The sequence below is a fragment of the Vombatus ursinus genome, unplaced genomic scaffold (assembly GCF_900497805.2).
Source record: "Vombatus ursinus unplaced genomic scaffold, bare-nosed wombat genome assembly UNPS02014810.1, whole genome shotgun sequence".
Classification (NCBI taxonomy): domain Eukaryota; kingdom Metazoa; phylum Chordata; class Mammalia; order Diprotodontia; family Vombatidae; genus Vombatus; species Vombatus ursinus.
In genome coordinates, this window is record NW_020954588.1 from 27,802,148 (window position 1) to 27,822,438 (window position 20,291).

The window sequence follows — 20,291 nt, forward strand, 5'->3', positions numbered from 1 at the left end:
ATCTATCTATCTATCTATCTATCTATCTATCTATCTATCTATCTATCAATCTATCTCCATTCATCTAACTCTCAACCCTTGAAGGGCTAAGCACATCCAATTGGCCTTTCACACTTAAAAGCAAATGACTTAATGAGATCAATACCTAGCAGTGATAAGTCTCCATGAGCATGAGTTTTGATTCAATGAAAGTCTGGGTCTTACGCATGCCTGGACAATGGCCAACAGCAGCAGGTCACCTGGAGTGTACTGGGGACAGGGAAAGGGGAAGGTGACAAAGGCTGGATAAAAATCTTTGGGCATATGGTCTAGGATCATAATGACCAAGTTTGGTCCCAAAGAAGAGGTCAGAGAATGAACCCACCTGTCTTTCTTCTTCGAAGCATAGGAGAACTAATGGTAAGGAACCTTAAAATAGTAAAACAATTATCTAATTGGTGATTGCTCTTGTTGAACTGCTTTTATTTTTTTCCTCTTCTTACAAAAGAAGACTTTATTTTATTTTATTTTATTTTGGTTTTTGGTTGGGTAATGGGGGTTAAGTGACTTGCCCAGGATCACACAGCTAGTAAGTGTTATGTGTCTGAGGCTGGATTTGAACTCAGGTCCTTCTGAATCCAGGGCCGGTGCTCTATCCACTGCGCCACCTAGCTGGCCCCAAAAGAAGACTTTTTTAAAAAAAAATTTTTCTTTTGTGTTAAAACATAGCTCTCTGGATGTGGATAGGATTAAGAAGGAACATATTGATATACTGGGAAAAGACAGTGATGTAAAAATAAAAAACATCAATAATTTTTTTAAAAGACTTCATGCCTTCTGAGTACCAGGAGCTTCTATGGTCTACTTCTGTATGAAAGACACCATAGCCCAAATGATTGGTACATGGAATTGCATCAGACCTTCCCATCTCTCAAAAGAGAAGTCAAATCTTCCAGACAAGTTTTCATAGAAATCAGTGCTTGGGAGCAGGTAGGCCCAAAACACTGATGGGGCAGATTCACACAGTTACAAGAGACAAATGTGTTTGTTTGTCTGAAAGGAAGGGAGGGCATGGCGGGGGGGAAGGGGGGGGGATAAGACATGAAACAACTTGTTTTCCATCTGTCCAAGGTAACAAAACATGATTCGACACTCAGGAAAAGGAATCTGCATACTGCATTAGGCTGAGTGAGGCTTTTCGTTGTGGCTCTGATGAGCTATTTTAAAATTTAAAAAATTAGCCACAGGTCTAGTTCAACGGCTTGGCTGGGCCTGAGGTGGCAAGTGGAAGTCACAGTAAGCATTTGAGTCCTTAAATCACGAGGAACAGATCACAACAGAGTGATTTTGCCTTAACTTAAATCTCTCCATCGAATGTGTCTCCTCAGCACTGCTTGGCTTCCTGCGGTAGACTAGAATGTGGAGGGAGGGGAAATACTGCTGAAACGGGGAGGGAGGGGGCTGAAGTCTCCAACTGCAAGACAGCGGGCCCCTGGTGGATCCATCAAACCCTCTTGGTACAGCCACTCTGCTTGGCACCTTTGGGACAGTTAGGTTGAACTGATGGGCGTTCTGAGATGTGACTGCTCCATCTTCTTGCAAAAGTGATGGACCCATCTCCTGGGCAGCGTCCCATAACTGGAAGGGACCTCAAAGGCCAACGATTCCAACTGATACCTGACCAAGAGTCCCTTCTATGGCCTGCCAGATGAGTGGTCATCTCGACTTTTCCTTAGATCTCCAATACCCACCGAGACAGCCCATCCCGCTTTTGGATGGCTCTGACCCACAGCACGTGATTCCTGATAACAAATCTGAACTTGCCTCTTAGCCTCCTTTTCCATCCATCATTCCTAGTTTTGCCCTAGAGGACCAAGCACACCAAATCTAGCCCTTCTTCCGTGTGAAAGCCTCTCTCCTACTTAAAGGCAGTTACCTTGTCTGTTCTCACCTTCCCCCCAGACCTCTGAGCGTCTTTTCTCCAGTTCCTGGAGACATTCTCGGTTCATGAATTGTCTTACTCCGTCACTGTTGCAATGACTTAAGAAAATTTAAATACAGGAAGGCTTTCTGGGATTTGGGGACCCAGAATGAGGAAGAAAAAGCCCTGGATTTGGAGTCAGAAAACACGGGTTCAGATCCTGGCCTAGCCAATCAGCAGCCGTGTAACCTTCGGAAAGTCACCTGATTTCTCTGGGCCTAAATTTCCTCATCTGTAAAATGAGGGGGCTGGTCAGGGTGGCCTCTGAGTCCATTCCAGCCCTGGATCTAAGATCGGGCCTTCAGGGCCCCATGCCCATTTAACTGCGTTGACCTTTGTTCCATCAGCATTGCATGAGATTCCCCTTGGGAGATTTCCCCATTTCCAATGTTTGCCCATTCTATAGTGCAGCTGATTTTTCCTATTAGTCAACAGGAAACCGGAACGCTCAAGTCCTTTTGGGGGCTAACTGAGTCACTTCAGGAAAAACCTCAGGCAATATACTAGTTACAGCTCAGACAAAGCACCTTCTCGGTATTTCTATAACTTTTACCTCTGGGTGCTTAATGAACAGAATCCCCAAATCTCTCAACAGCCCAAACTCACCACCAACAGCATCTACTCAGCCCCTGGCAATCCCTTGGAGATTTGTTAATTTCCATTAGATTTCACTTTTCATCCATGCCTTGACTTACTGCATCTGATACTGTGACGTCAAAACGGGCATGCTAATCACCTATCAATCAAGCACCTAGCTGTGCCAGGCACTATGGAAAGGGCCAGAGACAAAGGCCAAAACAAAATGGTTTCTGCTCAATCAATAAGTATAAATTAAGAACTTAACGCATCTCACCATGAAACTCCAAGACTACACTTCTGGATATTTCAAAAGCTGAAGATGTGAGTTAGGATAGATGCTCCCATTAGATGCTCCCATGCTCCACAAGACCCTAGAGGATCCTTTTCAGACTGCCTGGGGGCTAAGTCAGGAATAGCCCCCAAGGTGGAGTTATGAGGCCTAGCATGAAAGATAAGACATTTTGCTTGGTTTTGGGGGCAGTGGTATCAGCTTGGATTGGCAGGACCTGGGAAAAGAGATATGTTCCTCAGACAATGTAGGGCTGAAGTGATGGGCATGGTGGGAGAGATGGATATTAACACCTGAGGAAACCCCTGACCAGGCTGCAGGTGAGGCGTTGGGGCCAGGCATGGACCCATGCCAGGACCTGCGGGTCCATGACAAGATCCGTTGTGGTGGCTGGCCAAGCCATGGTCACAAGCCCGTACAGAGAAAGACCACAGCTGTTCACACTATCTGGATGGGCTTCCCAATAAAACGGAGGCCTTGCCCTCTACCTAGCTACTGCTTCCTAGAGTCTTCCAGCCTTGCCAACACTATGCCTTCCAATGGCCCAGCACTGTCACCTGCCTGCTGCCTGGCCACCAGAATGGAATCTGCCCTGCAGCTGACATCTTTGATATGGGCTGTCTCTCCCAATTAGAATGTGAGGTCCTTGGGAAGAAGAACTGCCTTTTTTTTTTTCCAGTTCTTGGCACATAATAGGTACTCAACAAATGTTCATCATTGACCAGCTGATATACACCAAAGTCCCTGCCCTGTCATTTGGGGACTGGGGGAAGCAAGGAATGATACAAAATATTCACAGATAAATTCAAAATATATACAAATAAATTAAAACTATCGGAGGTGGGTTATTAATTGTTGTTGTTTAGTCGTTTTTCAGTTGTGTCCAACTCTTTGTGATACCCTTTTGGGGTTTTCTTGGCAAAGATACTAGAGTGGTTTGTCATTTCCTTCTCCAGCTCATTTTATAGATGAGGAAACTGAGGCACACAGGGCCAAGTGACTTGCCCAGGGTCACATAGCTAGTAAGTGTCTGAAGCCAGATTAGAACTTGTGCCCTTTTGACTCCAGAGCCAGTACTCTAGCCACTGTGCCATATAGCTGTCCCTGAGTTATTACTCAGAGGAGCTACTGAGTTGAGTTTTGAGGAGAGTTAGGAATCCCAAGAGGATTAGGTGGGAAGAGTATTCTGGGCCTAGAGGATCAGCCCATACAAAGGCAGAAGTGAGACAGAAAATGTTGTGGACAGAAGGTCAGAAAGGCAAAATGTTGAATTTCTCCCTCTAGGCCCAAATTCCTAAAAGCTGGGCTTTTAACTGGGGTCCTGATATATTACAGAACACAAAGCTCCGTCCTCATAGCTGAGACATTTTCCTGATTGTAAACTCATCAATAAACTAAGAGCAGTGGGAGTTGGGCAAATATTGCTTTTCTATGCTGATTAGCACAGCATCTAACATCTGTACAGCCAGCCAAAGAAATACAGAAGTCACTGTGCGCGTTTCAAACCCTTCTCGGCCTGTATTCGCTAAGACTATCACTCATTAGCATCAGGAGGGAGACGGAAATGTAAACATGGGGTTTGTGACCAGAAGGAAATTAAAATGTGATGATGACTCACACAGCCCGTCAAGTTGGAAGCTGCCCTGAAAATGATATCCTGCCTTTAATGACTCCGCTATTCACCCCGAGGAATTACAGGAAAAATACCTCCTGGCTCAGAACACTGCAGGACGGGAAATAATTCTGATAGCCCTGGAAGGGGGGCCCAGGGAACAAGGATATTGTCACCACAAGGCGCAGAGCTAAGGCTTGGATCAATGGTATATTCCTAAGAAAAATGCAATTCAAAGGCCATGGAGCAGGCTCAATGATGGCCAAGAGTTCCATTTTGGGGGACTCTCTAGTATCTTACTCATGCCAGCTGTGGCCTAATATTTAAAATTTTAGATGGTAGTTCAATGAGTATCCAATAGGAAAGAAGACCTCTCACACTGTAGTGACTCTGTAGAATGGTAATGCATTTAGATGCTTGACTACAAAACCTAAATAAATTATGGAGATATTCTTGGCCAACAGGGCCAGTACAATGAGAACTTAAAAAAAAAAAAAACTGCTTTGAAGAGTTTCAAATGCTAAATAAATTTATACGTGAGAAGAGCTAATAGCCAGCATTTCATGGTTTGCAAAGTGCTTTACATGTATTGTCTCATTTCCACATACAAGGTGACCCCAGAAGGGAAGGAGTAGCAGATCCCATTCAGGTATCATCCCAAGATCTCTATGAAGGAGATAGAATGGGCACTGCTGGGTCAGACCTGGTATTTTACTGATGCAGAGAATGCCCAGGGAGGAAATTTATCAATATTCATTTCTCAACTATGGACTAAATTATATGTAAAGTCACATCCCATTCTATATCTATGGCCCAATGAATGGAGGGAAAGAGGGAAAGATGGAAAGGGAGAGAAAAAGAGAAAAGGAAAAAAGGAAAGGAGGGAAAGAAATCATAGGAAGGAAGGAAAGAAAATAGGAAGAAAGAAGGAAGGAAAAAAAAAAGAATGGAAGAGAAGAATGAGGTCAAAGAGCAATGACCTAAGTTGGCACTAAGCATGGGACTCCAGGCCACCTGTGTTGGGGCCTTTGTGACTGGAAGTGGTCAGTTGACACTGTTTATATATTCCTACTGAAACACATGATCTGCTCATTTCTTTCCATCATCCTGCCAAGATACTTCTATTACTGACCAAAAAGGAATATGGCCAACAACTGAGTCACAACCACCATTTCCTGTAGCACCTGGGTTTTCCTTGCAGGTCTCCCATCCAAGTTGTCCACTGGTCACCATGACCTTAATGAACTCATGAAATCACAGTCCAAGGCTGAATAGCCACAGGAAACACAAGAGATATAGATCGATGCCTGGTCTGCACACATGCACAAAGAGAGACGCATGCCTTACGTTAGAGGATCCTGTGGCAAAACTGAGCCATCCTCAAAATCATAAAAGAGCAAGATCCTGGGAAACATCAGGACACAAGAAAAACTTCAAGCTGGTGTGACAAACTGGAAAACTGAAAAGTGTCTGAAAGCTCGCCTTTGCTAGGATTTCACTCATCCTTGGGGAATGGGAAGATGCTACTGATTACATGTTCACAGTCCAGCACAGCTCATTCCCAGCTCTCTCTGTCCCCTATAACATTTTCTCAGCAGGGACCATCTGGGCGGTTTCATTTTTCAATCAGACCACCTTAAATAAAATAATGCCTTATTTGTAAGGCATCCTGGTCAAGCCTGACTCTTAAACAGCCTGTATACCCTTGAGCTCGTTGCTAAGTTCCTGAGAACAAGAGATCATTGTCTTTTGGTTTCTTGGAACCCAGTCTGTTCAGATGTAATCCAGATGGGGAAATAAGCTTCTGCTGAAAGTGGTGAAGGGTCTTCTCACACATCAAATTCTATCTCGCAAATCCCACTGGGCAACGATCATTTTACAGTTAGTTAAATAACAACAACAGTAACAGTAACAGTAACAGCAACAACAATGCCTTTGGTTTTCCACATCTGACAAGCTTTTAAAATTGATTCATTTATTTTTGGCTTAAATCTGCAATCTTCTCAATCCTTCTACTCCCTAAAGTTTAATCCGTGGATATTAGTTATCTTGCATTTCGAATGGAATGACCTTCTTTTTCCTGTGCCAAAATCTCCAGGCTGTTTGCAAAATCGCTGATACTGAGATAATCACTGGGAAATAGAATAGTGCAACAAAAAAATGGCCAAATAGAGCCATGACCCAGATTGCTAAAAATGAATGGCACGTGTTAGAAACAAGGCCTTCTGAAGCAATTGTTTTTCAAGCTGAGTTTCTGCCAATCAACTTCATGCCACACTGGAACTAGGTCATGACAATAATCAATAAAGAGTAACAGATTACAGAATGCAAAAACAAAAACACCCTACCCGTGTTGTTAAGATGGTGGCATAAATTCCAACGAGGGTTCCATAGAATAATGTGACTCTAGAACAGTTCTAGACTAACATTGCATGAAAGAATTTTTAAAGGACAGAAGTACAGAACGAGATACTGACTTTGACTCGATGAGTCAAAATGAGTCTATGAAACTGACAAAGGGGAGAAGAAAAAAGAAATATTTTTCTTCAGCCATAACCATGATTTCTTACTATTTAAAATTCAAATTTAATTGTGATGGCTTGTGGGCATCATCAAAAGATTAAAAAATATAATTGAAGATGCTTGATTAATAGTTAAACAGACACAGAACAAAATTGCCAGAAATGGTAAGAAAGATGAGCTTATTTTTTACTTGAGTAGCACTCTTAAACATAAATGAGATGCATTAATTTGAAGAAGTGTGTGCCTAGCACTTTATTCTGCCTTACTTTTCAAAAGTCAATAATTACGATTGAGTCTTACCACTTTTTCCATGCTTCATATGGTTTTTGTTTATGCATAATATTTCTTTGATACTGGTATAATGACACCTAGTCAATGAATTCTTTTTTAAAAGTGAATGGTATTTTAATAGATGGATAAAAAGATGCCTACCTCATCCCATTCTAAAAGGTAGCTGGTGACCTTTGAACCGTTGTCAATTGGTGCCTTAAAAAAAAATAAAGGAAACAAAGGAAATTAGTATAGATTAAAATTAAATGTCCTATCCCTCCACTTTACCTGTGATAGGCCTGTGATCTTACTGGTGTGAGTAATTCCCTTCACCAGTGTAGATTGTGGCCTGCCCTTGTTTTCTGTTCTTGTGAGGTCTTTGAAGAGATCTTTCAGCACATCTTCCACAAAGGGTCTAACCCAATGCCTTCCCTCCAATTCTTCAATGTCTTGAGAGTATCAAAGACTACCATATTATTGCATGAATTACAAGTGCTCTCAAGACCTCCAAACCCCCAACATACTTAATCCAGCCAGTCACAAACCAACCCAGCCACCAAACCTTACAATTTGTCTTCCAGATGCTACTGAACAGAACTTATGTCCCTCGGTAACTCATTTTTAAGCTCATTCATAAATCACACTGGAGCGAGCATGTGCTCTACAAAACCAGCTACACTTTAAACTTCCTGAGGGAGGAAGCTGTGCATGTGATTTCTTTTTTTGGATGCTGCCCTTAAGAGTTTTATATAATGGGCAGTCAATTCATGCAGCTGACACACTGACAAACAGTAGTCTGGGAATCTTTTATGCTGGCTTTCTTCTCTCAGTAGCAAAGCAAATTAAAGTAAAGTGGGGAGGGGGATGAGGAGGATACTGACTACTACCTTTACCACCAAAGAGCTGTTCGGAGAATAATTGTGTCTACTAATCTCTTGTAGCCTGAGTAATTCTAAAGTCTGGGGGGCCCATGATCAAGAAATTAAAATTAAAACTGAAATAGGTGCTTTCATTTCCAAGAGTACTGAAGAGGCCTGGGATATATTTTTGAGGACTAAGTCAATAAAAGGTCGATGTGAAGGGATTGCTTTCTTCTTAATTATTAAAACTGCTGGGATGGTGATAGACCACCCAAGACCACAATTTCATCCAGTTGGTTTCAAGCAGAGTCTAAATCTATGATTTCCAACCCTGATTGTTGTGCAATTCCCAAGGCTATCTTTAGTTATCTTGACAAAGGTACCATAAGATCCTCAAAACAAAACTGGTAATTAGACTTTTCCCCCCAAGAGATAAATATAGGCCATACAGCACTTTTAGGAGGAGACGTCTACATGTCAAGAAATCAAGTCAACAGTGATAGGGAGCTGTGAGTCCAGAAAGTTGGGTAATCACTGACCTGGATTATCCTTGGAAGCCAGGAGAGAAAATAGGATGGTTCAGTTTCTAAGCCAATTTCAACTTTGGCCTATTGGCTGAGACAGTCATAAAATGATGACTTCATCTAGACTACTGGATAAGTAACTTGTGGTTGCCTGTCCAGGTAGGATCACAGGGGAAGCCTGTGCTTCACAGGTAACCCTTAGAAGTAATACCTCATCACTCCCCTGGCTGCATTTCACTGCCTGTTCTAGGTATACAATGGGGAAATAATCCTTAAGAGTAATTGCTTTTTTCAGCTGTCCGCTTTCTCTGTTTTTAAGCTCCTGGGTCTTCAAGCAAAGGCTGGATAACTACCAGTCACACTGGGGAGGGGATGCCACATAGGCGAATTCCTGGTTAGGTACTGCTTGAACGATTTGGTCACTGAGGTCCCTGCCATTTGACACACTATAGTAGCTTTTACAATGCCTTTCTTTCTTTCTTTCTTTTTTGTTTTTTTTTTTTAATTTTAATTAATTTTTTTTATTTTCAGTTTTCAATATTTACTTCAACATTTTGAGTTCCAAATTTTCACCCCATCTCTCCCTTCCCCCCACCCCAAGATGGCATGCATTCTGAATACCCCTTCCCCTAGTCTGCTTTCCCTGCTATCTCTCCCCCCCCTTCCCCTTCTATTTTCCTGTAGGGCAGGATAGATTTCTGTACCCCATTTCCTGTATTTCTTATTTCCCAGTTGCATGTGAAAACATTTTTTTAAACATGTGTTTTTTTTAAACTTTGTGTTCCAAATTTTCTCCCTTCCTCCCTCCCCACCCACCCTCATTAAAAAGGCAAGCAACTCAATATAGACTATACTTGTACAATGCCTTTCATAAGAATTTACTAATTCTGCCTCTAAGCAATGACAGTAAGAAAAATCTGGGTCATCTTGGCCTTTCAGGGCTGGCATCAGACCTAAATAACTAGGCCCATTAGTCTCTGGTAGGGGGAGGAGGAAATGCTTCTGAGTTTCGTATCAGCAAATGTAAAAACCAACATTGGGAATATAATTCAATGTTAAGTCAGGGACTAACAATGGTTGTCTGCAATTATCTGCATAAAAAGGCATTTCCTTGAGATAGTCGATAATTCCCGCCTTTCCTTACTCCATACTTGGAAACTGGACTTGGCCTAGTCTAGTCTGAATGAAAGAGATTTTACTAGAGTTTAGAAAATGTTAACACATTTAATTAACGTTGAGTCTCAATTATATTAAAAAAGCAGCATACACATACACATAGATTCAGTGGCTGTGTTCAAAGTTTATCCTAATTTTCTTTCTTTCTTTTTTTTTTTTTTTGGTAAGGCAACTAGGGTTAAGTGACTTGCCCAAGGTCACACAGCTAGTACGTGTCAAGTGTTTGGTCTGAGGCCGGATTTGAACTCAGGTCCTCCTGACTTTAGGGCTGGTGCTCTATCCACTGCACCACCTAGCTGCCCCTCCTAATTTTCATCCCAGTTTTTGCCCAATGCTTTTCCTACATGTCACTTTTGCTATCTGACCTTTGACTTGTGCATATAAATACTCTGCAGGATTTGAAAAGCATTGCTCAGAGTGATTACTGATTGAAAGGAAAAGAATCACAACCACTTAAGTAGAGAAAAAGGAATCAAGAAGTCACTGGGAATCTTTACTTGATTAAAACCATGAAATTCAAGGTGACTGTGTAAATAGTCCAATGGGCCCATGGCCTCAGTGTGTTAGGGGTGAACCCTTTAAGAATGCAGGTCAGAGCGACTACCTGCCTACCCATCCCATGGAACATGGTAAAACTCAGGCTAAGTTTTAATCATGACTCTTGCACCCATGTTCTGATTCTGACCACCGAATTACCCCTTCTGTGATCTCTAGAGATGCGCTTTCTGGCTCCCACTAAAATAACAAATACATACAAATGACTTCCAGAATGTCCCCTTTTAAATTTCTGCACCAAAAATCCAGTAAACAGCACCCAACCAGACACATTCACTGGATGGACTCATGATAAATGATAACAATTATACACTAGTCATTGAAGTATTTATATAAAAGTTAAATAATGATCACAACTCAGTATTTAGATCAATTGTATGATAATTTCTGGCACTCTGGTTTACCTACCTTCCACTGTAAGGTGAGTGAACTTTTGGTCCGATGTGACAGCTTGGGTGGGTAGGGACTTTCTGGGGCACAGCTGTGAGTGGTGAAACTAACGGGTTCAGAGCATGATCCCTTTACCGAATTGTACATTGCATATACCCTGAAAAGAAGCACGTACATACATCCGTCCATACATTATGTACATACATACATGGATTCTGTGGCAAAGACCAAAAATGATCCTAATTTTTATCTCAGTTTTTGTCCAGAGCTTTCCCCATGTGTTCCTTTTACTATTCAAACGACAATGCATTCTTCAAACCTGCTGGCCCTTTATCTCCTTTGAATTCAGAATCATTAGGACATAGAAAGATCTCAACAGAAGTTCTTCCACTGGTGTTTCCAAGTGCTACCTTTTAGAAGAAACCCCACCTGGTCTAGCTGCTACTGCCTTTCCACTCCCAAGTACAAAGAACTGGCAGTATTTGGTCAAGGGAAGACTCACTGGGGCCATGAGAGTTGTGGTCATGTATTTCAAGAGCTTCCTTGAAGAGGGGGATTAAACCTGTTTTTTTGAACCCCAGAGGACAGAATCATGGACAAAAAGCGGAAGCTACAAATTTGGGCTTATCAGGAAAAGCTTTCAGGAGCTGCCCCCAAATGGAATTTGTCTTTTGCAGGAGGTAGGCTGGATACCCACTAGCTGCATCTGTAACAGTTGAGATTTCATTCAGAAAGGAGTTGGCATACATAGATACTAAGATGCCTTTCCACCACTCAGATTCAGTGATTTTGTATATTAAAGACTTGCCTAGAAACACCCTCGCTTCCTGCCAAGAGCAGATCCACATGCTGAACTCACTGCAGAACCTCGCAAACAAATCCTCAGGAAGGATGCCAATATGGAAGGCAGGAGAGGCTAGTCATTCAAATGCAAGGCATCAGCTCTGATTTCAGGCACGGGTACCAAATCTCTCTAGACATAATAGGCAAGAAGGACACCTCCAACTTTGGTGCTTCATTGACATTTTCTCTATCCCTATTAGAAAGCAGCATGAACTAATTTATTCAAGGGATAGCTGAAAATGTTTTCAGCATCTGATAACTAGGTCTGCTGGGGTATTTTTTTCCCACTGAAACACAAAATTGGAAAATGGTTCTTATCAGATTCATCTTATAACATTTTCTCTTCCAAAAATGGAAGAATAATCTTTATTTTGAAGTTTGTAGGGATCCTACTAGCCATGCCTAATTTATCTTTCTTCTAAGCCAGAAAATTTTGTTACCCTCATTTTGTTCTAGAACATACTACCCTCCTCGTGCACATAAAAATACAATTTATTCTGATTGATTTATCATTTGCTCAGATCTGAGATTTCATTACTAAGGTGAAATCATGGTGTGAGATCCCCCTCTGCCTATGTAGATGAGTATCTTGTCTACAATGGAAAATGTTACATGGAGTTAGCTACAATGGCATAGAGAGGTCATCACCATTTTCACTGATAGGAACCTGTATTAAGTGTTCTAGATTCCACCAAATAAAGAGAAACAGAAGAGGATATAACGGCATATTGAAGCTCAGCAGAGGGAAACAATGAGCACTATTTCTTTGTTTAAAATTGAATATAATGGATTCCTAATAATCAGAAATAGATGGCTTGCATAACAATAGCTTATCTGAATATAAATTAGTATAGGAGTCCTATTTCTGGGCTATATTAATGCAAATATAGCAGAAAATGAATTAAAAATTTAGAATTGTACATTCTCTGGGGTTAAAAGTGGGACATCATTCATTTATTCCTCATACAGTTTTATAAAAATTTTTCATAGTTGTATTTTTATCGCTGAAAGTTTTCTGTTCATGAGAACTAAAATACTTACTTCTCTTTAACAACAACAACAAAGACAATTAGAACAACACATCAGAGGTAGGAGATGAGCCTCAGTTTCCAGGAAAGGGTGGCTCATTAGTTCCCTCTTCCAAACTGCCAATCACTCTCTGCCTGGCAGGGCTCCCCAGTAAATATAAGGAACTGTTCTGGTTTGGAGACATAGTTCTATTTGCCAAATGCTTATGAAAAATGAGGTATCCCAAATAGGTTTGGTACTGGGATCTATCAAAATACTTTGTCCATTTAAATTAAATTATTCTTTACATTCTGATGAACCAATGGCCACAACATGGAATTAGGTAAATCAGCGCCATTGTTATTAGCAAGTCCTGGAGGCGAAATGCTGGTAGATAGATACATGTTATATGCATCACAGAGACACTGAGTCCAAAGCGTTTTTATATCCATTATATGGCCCAGTCCAAAGGGCTAGATTCAGAGTGAGGAGAAAGTGGGGTTTGAATCCGGCCTTCGTGACCTTGGGAAAGTCATTTAACTTTCTCTGGCCTCAGTTTCCTCATCTGTAAAATGAGGGAGTGTTGGACTAGCTGCCCTCTTAGGTCTCTTTCAGCTATAACGCTAAGTCACTTAATCTCCCAAGGCCCCTGTTTTTTTTGTCTGTAAAATAAAGGTGCTGGACTAGACATGCTCTAACATTCTAGGTCTGGGGTTCTCTGATACACTGTATTTTATGATACCATTTGTTTTGACATCTCCACTGGGCTGGTGAATGCCAGACAGCAGGGGAAGGAGAGGGAAAGAGGAAGAGAAACTGGAACTCAAAATTTTAAAAAAAAATGAATGTTAAAAATTCTTATTACATGTAAATTGGTAAAGAAGTAAAATATTATTTAAAAAGAAATAAATCAGCCAGTTTACCTCTATCCGGAAGAAGGGAAAGTCACTTTATTTAAGAGAAAACAACAATAGCCCTTTTAAAAAAAAAACCCAAAAAACCCCACAATTAATGCAGTGTTGCAGAATTCTCCACATTCACTGGAGGTCAAGTCCTGGCAAAATGCTGCTGAAGCAGGTGCATGAGGATTCTCAGAAATGTGCCCTGCACTGTGTCCCCCGAGCACATCTGTAACCTGATCAGCTGGTGCCCCATCACCCTGTCAGCAGGGACAGCCACATACTGAAAGCAGGTTTGGGGAGATGTTTCATCACGTCATAATTGGTCTGGGAAATGTTATCCGCAAGATCACATTGTTGGCAAAGTTAGGGGGCCAAACTTTTCCGCGGCTGCTGAGTGATCAGAACAATGCTTGTCACTAAAAAGCAGAGAACCCAGGACCGAAAGGTCCTGCTAAAGTCGGTGAAGAATCAACAATTTTACAGAATTTCAGAGCAGGGAAGGGTCCTTACAGACTAGCTATTCCAACACTGTCATTTTACAGAGAAGGAAATTGAGGCCAAGGAAAGTGACTTGTCCAAAGTCACATGGATAGAGTCACACCTGGCAGAGAACCACGTAATTAAACAGCAAGCACTTACAAAGCACCTGCTGTATTCCAGACAGTGTGCTAGGTTCGGAGGATACAAACACAAGGAATTAAATGGTCTGTATCCAAATCTGCTGATCACAAATCCAGGGCTCTTTGGGAAATTTAAATTATTCTGATGCTTTTTAAAGTATGAGATAACATATTCTTAATTAGGTCTAACATACTAGGCAGTAGAGAGAGAGGGAGAGCAAGAGTTTTAAGACTTCGCTTTAGTAGAGAAGAAAGGTGTCCAACTCCAGAATAAACGTACCTGGGAAATGATTAACAAAAGAAAAATAAAAAGAAAAAATAGAATACAACATTGATAATGTTCATCTGTGATTTTCAAAGTCAAATTGCAAGAATGTATCTATTTGAGTTTGACACCACTGGGCTAGAAGATGGGTGTGCTGGAGCCAATTAGTTGGAGAGAGCCAATTATTAAATCTATAGTATGAACATTTACACCTTGGAAATTAGGGAATGCTACAAATCAGGACTGATTTCTTGTTTTGCTGCTTATCTAGACTTAAGAAGGTAATGGAGAAAATGTTAATAATTCAGATTAAACTTAAAACTGTGTTGTGGGTGCATTTCCTGCCTGCCAGAGAGCCAGCTGTTAAATATTTATCTGAGCACTCATGACAGATATACCCAAAGTGTAGATAGGAAGGGGTGGCAGGAGGTGTCCCAGTACAACCTGGGCTCAGTATTACCACTGGTTCCTCCCCTAATGGTATAATGCTCACCTAAGCTATACATGTTTACGAAGGAGATAGAACAGGATGGGGATTTTTTTTAAAGGGATATTATAAACATGATGCAGAAGAAAAAGCAACAGTTTTAGAGTCAGAGGCCTTGGATTCAGATCCTGGCTCTGCCCCTTACTATCTGGGAAACCTCAGTTTCCTCATCAGTGAAATGAGAGGATTAGACTGAGTGACCTCTAAAACATGTATTAGCTCTAGAATTACCACAGTTATCCAAGTAGGAGGGAGCGAGTGACCAAAGGAACCATAACTGATTTAATGAGTCATTTCGCAGTTTCACTGTACCGGCCTGTGTACTTAGACATGCATGCTTAATCTTTGAGATGAGCACGTGCTACTGGCAGGATCAACCAGGTACATTCATAAAAACAAAACCTATAAGTACAAAACTAATACTGCAGTAAAACAACAACAATAAAAAGCCATGCTATAAATTTTACATATAAAAATGTAGGTCAATAATAATTTACTGTTAATAATATTAATAATTGTTATCAATAATAATTAATTTAGCAATAATTAGTTGGAAAGCTCACAATCTAATAGAAAATATGTGCTTTTGTATTAGTAACTTATCAATCTTAGACTTAAAAATAGGATAATATCATCTTAGGTTTATGATTTCAGTGATGTGTAATTCTGTCAGGGTGAGTACTCCCTTCCCCAATTCAACCCAGAACAATGGCCAATTGGCTTCAGGTAGAGGGTGTTTTCTACTCCCTCTAGATAATACGGCATTGTCTATTTAAAAAAAAAAATAACCCCCACACCAATAAAGCCAACAAGGTCCTGTGCTAGTGCCTCAGGATGAAAAGAAACTGAGAGTCAACCAGAGGGATATGCCACTGACATAGCTACATAAATATGAAGTAATTGGAAGGAGAAGCTCCAATGACTGGTGAATGCAGGGAGAGCTTCTTGGAGGTGTGACACGGGAACTGAGACTTAACGGGAAATAAGGATGCTAAGAAGAGGTAAAAAAAAAGGACGGAGGGCACTTTCGGCATGAGGCTCATATAATGGATGCTGAGATGGGGAGAAGCTCTAGTCCATTTCAACTGTAACATCTCCGTGACTTTAAGAGATGGCTGTCAAGACCATTAGAATGTAAGCTCCACCAGGGAAGCACTGGTTTGTCTCTGTATCCCAATAACTTGGCATACTGTCTGGCAGGTAATAAACAACTGATAAATGCTTATCGACTGATTGATGAGAGTGTTGTTTTGTTTTGTTTTGTTTTTTTTTTTCATTCTCGCACACAAAAGATTTCCATCTGCAGTACTACTGACACATTGAAAAGTATGGTTGCTTTTCTTACAGTCTTTAGTGATTCTCCAAACTAGAGAAGGCCCTGTTTCCCTTTTTGCTCTGACTGGGAAAGTTTACACAGGTTAAGAAACAGTAGTTGTAGCTAATAATTGACCATAGAATCCATCAGGTATGTTATGAGTCAAGGTATTCAGGGAGAAAATGTTTAAACATATAATCATTCTGATCTTAGAATGTCATACAATACTAAGAAAAAACTTGTCTGGGAATTTAATTATGTAGAGCTAAGTCTCCCTATCTATATTTATCTACTTTTCTGTTACTTTTGATAAGATTTGTGCATTTCCTGTCCCTGTAATCCTTGGTTAGTCATGGAGCATGGAGATGCATGCTTGAAATTTTAAGGACTTATACCAAATATAGAGAATACCAGAGGTAAATCAAAGGTCCATGATTCTGGGAAAGAGAAAGGAAGGAAGGAAGGCAGGAAGGAAGGAAGGAAGAGAGAGAGTGAGACAGAGACAGAGACCGAGACAGAGAGGAGGGAGAGAAGGGAGAGAGAGAAAGAAAGGAGAAAGAAAGAAAACAAACATACTATGCATTAACACCAGAGATTTAGCTTTTCAAATAAAACACAACTTGGGTACCATAACTCACCTGACATGATAATCTGTGGCTGGCCTAAGGTCTTTCAGGCTACATTCTAATTCTTCTCCACTGAAAAGAAAAACCATCCATTAAGTTTTGAAAACAGCTTCAGAAACAATACTGGTACCAGTTTTCAGTTCCCAAAGGAGAAAAGGAGATGAATGAAAAGGTGATATTAAACTTCATAAGATAGGGAATAAACACTAAGGGTGCCTTTCCATATTCAGAAGATGGAAGATTAATTTTGCCAAAGGTATACTCCAAAAGCTAGCAGTTGGCCTGTCTTCCCCAGTAGGATCACAACATTTCTTTTATTTTCTTTTTTCTTTTTTTAAATAATAATAGCTCACATTTATATAGTGCTTTATTTATTTATTTTGGGTGAGGCAATTGGGGTTAAGTGACTCACACAGCTCGTGAGTGTTACGTATCTGAGGCCGGATTTGAACTCAAGTCCTAATGACTCCAGGGCTGGTGCTCTATCCACTGAGCCACCTAACTGCCCTGGATCCCATCATTTCTAACAACCAAGTTTAAGGAGCTAATGTCATCACACTCATGGTCACTTTGTAGGTCCAGTAGACTGCAAACCCCTTGTGTGTAAGGATTATTTCATTCTGGTCATACCCAAGCACCTAGCTATCACTGAGCTTTGAAAACAGCAGGTTTGAATAAATGCTTGTTGAGTTGAATTGGAAATGAAATCAAGTCAGAGCCCAGGTAACTTGACTCCCCTAATATTCTCAAAATGGATGTCTTCAGTTCTGTTGGGAAGGCCTACTTCCTTTCCATGGGGTTTTCTTTTTGATGCTAATAATTATTCAAATAAAAAAAAAACCACAGAAAATGTATTTTTAAATAAACTCAAAGGTAAAAAATTAGTTAAAATTAGTCATATTTTTAAATTTCAGGAAAGACTTTTAACAGAAAATATCCTTTTAAATTAAGAGGATGCCCCCAAATTATGAATAGTTATGTTCTAAAGGTTTCCTGCCAAATCAGTCAACTAGATCTTGGACCACTTTGTCCCTGAGCATCAATGTTCAGAGCAGTGGCTGGGTTCTCAGGCTGGCCCCCAAAACCTATTCACTTCACAGTGTGCCTGAAATGTATGCTAACAGCAGCAAAGATTCCAGTGGGCATCAGAGGGGAACATTAATTGTTCTTGACTTGGGTTAGTGTCCATTCATTCTCACTCTGCTATAGGGAGGACAAAGACTGTCAGCCCCTAATGCTCTCCAACTCCAAGGCAGGAACAGGAGTGTTTTGCTGTCTTCCATCTACTTGTGGTGACTCCTATGGAGTGGGGCAGGGAGAAGGGGTGATGGAAAGTGTGAAAAGAGGATAAGGAATTAGAGGAAGGGTCTTGGGCCCTAAAGAGCCCCAAACCATTGGCTTTTCATGAGAAGGGAGAGGTGACTGGCTCTTTGACTTCACTGGCCCAGGGAGTTTTCTCTGTATTATAGGAGAGTTCTTAGGGCACTGATGTTAAATGATGCGTCCATTGGCACAGAGAGTATGTGTCCCGGGAGGGACCCAAAGCCAGTTCTTCCTGGCTTTGAGGTCAGCTTTTTACTATCAGGATCACAGATTTAGAATTAGAAGGGATCAATTTACAGATGAATAACCCACAGTACAGAGGGATTAAATGACTTTTACAGGCTAACACAGCTAGCAAAGATTCTGAGGTGAGATTTGAACCCAGGTCTTACTGATTCTGGCTCCACTGTTCTCCTGATTATATCATACTGCCTCTCAGAAAAGACTAATGTGTGGCACTGTTATTATTTAAAAATGAACTTTAAACTTTACTCATTAGAGAGGTCAATGGCAAACATTAATTTTACTAGGGTTATTCCATTTTCCTCCCTGGGGAAGGGAACAGAAAGAAATAATCCATAGAGCCTCACCTGTAAATGATCTTGTACTTTCCATCCCTCCCTTTGTCTGATAAGGCCACTTCATAGCTGTAGGGGTAGGGGGGGCTGTTGTGGGGTCTATCTCCACTTGAAAGGCCAGTGGGAGGGGACCACGTGAGCAGGACTGTCCTTGCCTGGACATTAGAGACCTACAGGAGAAAACCAGGATAAAAATGGTCAAATCGACTCCACGCAAACCCTCTGCTTACTCACACCAAAGAATAACAGCATTGTACTTACAAGCCCGAACATGATGGTGAGTTTTAATTTGCTAATGGGTAAGAATTTTTAATTAAAATGGGTTACAAAAAGAAAGGGAAGAAATAGATTTGACCAAATTCTTAATAGCATCATGAACCACACTGTACATCGTTCAACATCTGGCCTGATAACAGAAAACATCTGTACCAACAATAGTGATATCAAACAAGGTGGATACATTGTATATTCTGGGAGGAGCCTAACTGTATCTGCTACTTTCATACAATTGTAAGAAAGGTAAAACTCAATTCTCTTGAAGTTGAATTTAACAATCATATCCTACAATTAAACAATTCTCTGACTTAAAATCTGATTAAAAAAAAAAAGGTACTTAGCATACTGATAGACGGCACATCTCAAATATGGAAGCCCTGGGTTCAAATAATACTTCTGACACACACCGTGTGACCTGGGACAAATCACCGAAATGCTCTCAATGACCCACTGGAATACAATTAGTTTCAGAGAAATTGATGATTTACATTTACATTTATATTCGTTTTTGGGAATTTCTATACCAGTGAAATCATAGGTCTAATGATTTCTCCTCCACCCCCGACCATCCCCCAAGTATTTGTTGTCCAGGATTTGGAGTTGGAGGGGCTGGTTTTGAATCACTCACTTACTACCTGGGTGAGATTTAGCAAGATACGCAGCCTTTCATCCTCAGTCTCTTCATCGATTAATTGAGGGGGTGGAATTTCCCTGAGGTTCCTCAAAGTTCTAAACCTATGATCACTAAATGGTAAAGAAAGCAATGCATTCTAATAATTAGTGAAAATTCATGGTTTGTTAGTGCTTAAAAAAAAAAAACTATGAAAAGAATCCATTCATGAGTCCAATAGACCAATGAATTACTTATTTCTCTACCTCTATGACATAATATTTATCATAACCTTACTGGAATGGCTACATTTTTAAAAATAATTTTGGGACATCTTTTAATTTTTGCATCATTTACATTTCCTTATGTAGCCCTCTCCCACACCATCAAGGAGCCATCTCTTATAACAAAGAACAAAAGAGATTTAAAAAAAAAAACAGTCCAACATATTGAAGAAAGTCTCATATTATTTGTAGTGTTCCACACCAATACAGATGCCTAGCTGTATAATGAAGGGAGGGAGGTATCTTCATATCTCCTTTCTCTGGAGTCAAGTTAGATCTTTATAATTTGACATCATTCAGTTTCAGCTATGTTGTTGCAACCATCATTCTTTCCATTTACAACATGGTAACAAATGTATATATTGTCTTCCTAGTGTAGCATCCCTCACCTTGCATCAGTTCATATAAATCTTCTC

General features: G+C 40.6%; 1 protein-coding gene across 1 annotated transcript in view; it reads right to left on the reverse strand.

The window, feature by feature from the left end:
* Positions 1-20,291, reverse strand: part of FNDC3B (fibronectin type III domain containing 3B) — a 396,339-nt gene that overhangs the window by 84,836 nt on the left and 291,212 nt on the right. The window contains exons 8-11 of the mRNA XM_027875752.1: positions 18,718-18,875; positions 16,817-16,876; positions 10,757-10,895; positions 7,396-7,449 (exon numbers count right to left, since the gene is read on the reverse strand). Of these exons, the coding sequence (XP_027731553.1) occupies positions 7,396-7,449; positions 10,757-10,895; positions 16,817-16,876; positions 18,718-18,875 (411 nt within the window). The remainder of the gene's footprint in view (positions 1-7,395; positions 7,450-10,756; positions 10,896-16,816; positions 16,877-18,717; positions 18,876-20,291) is intronic.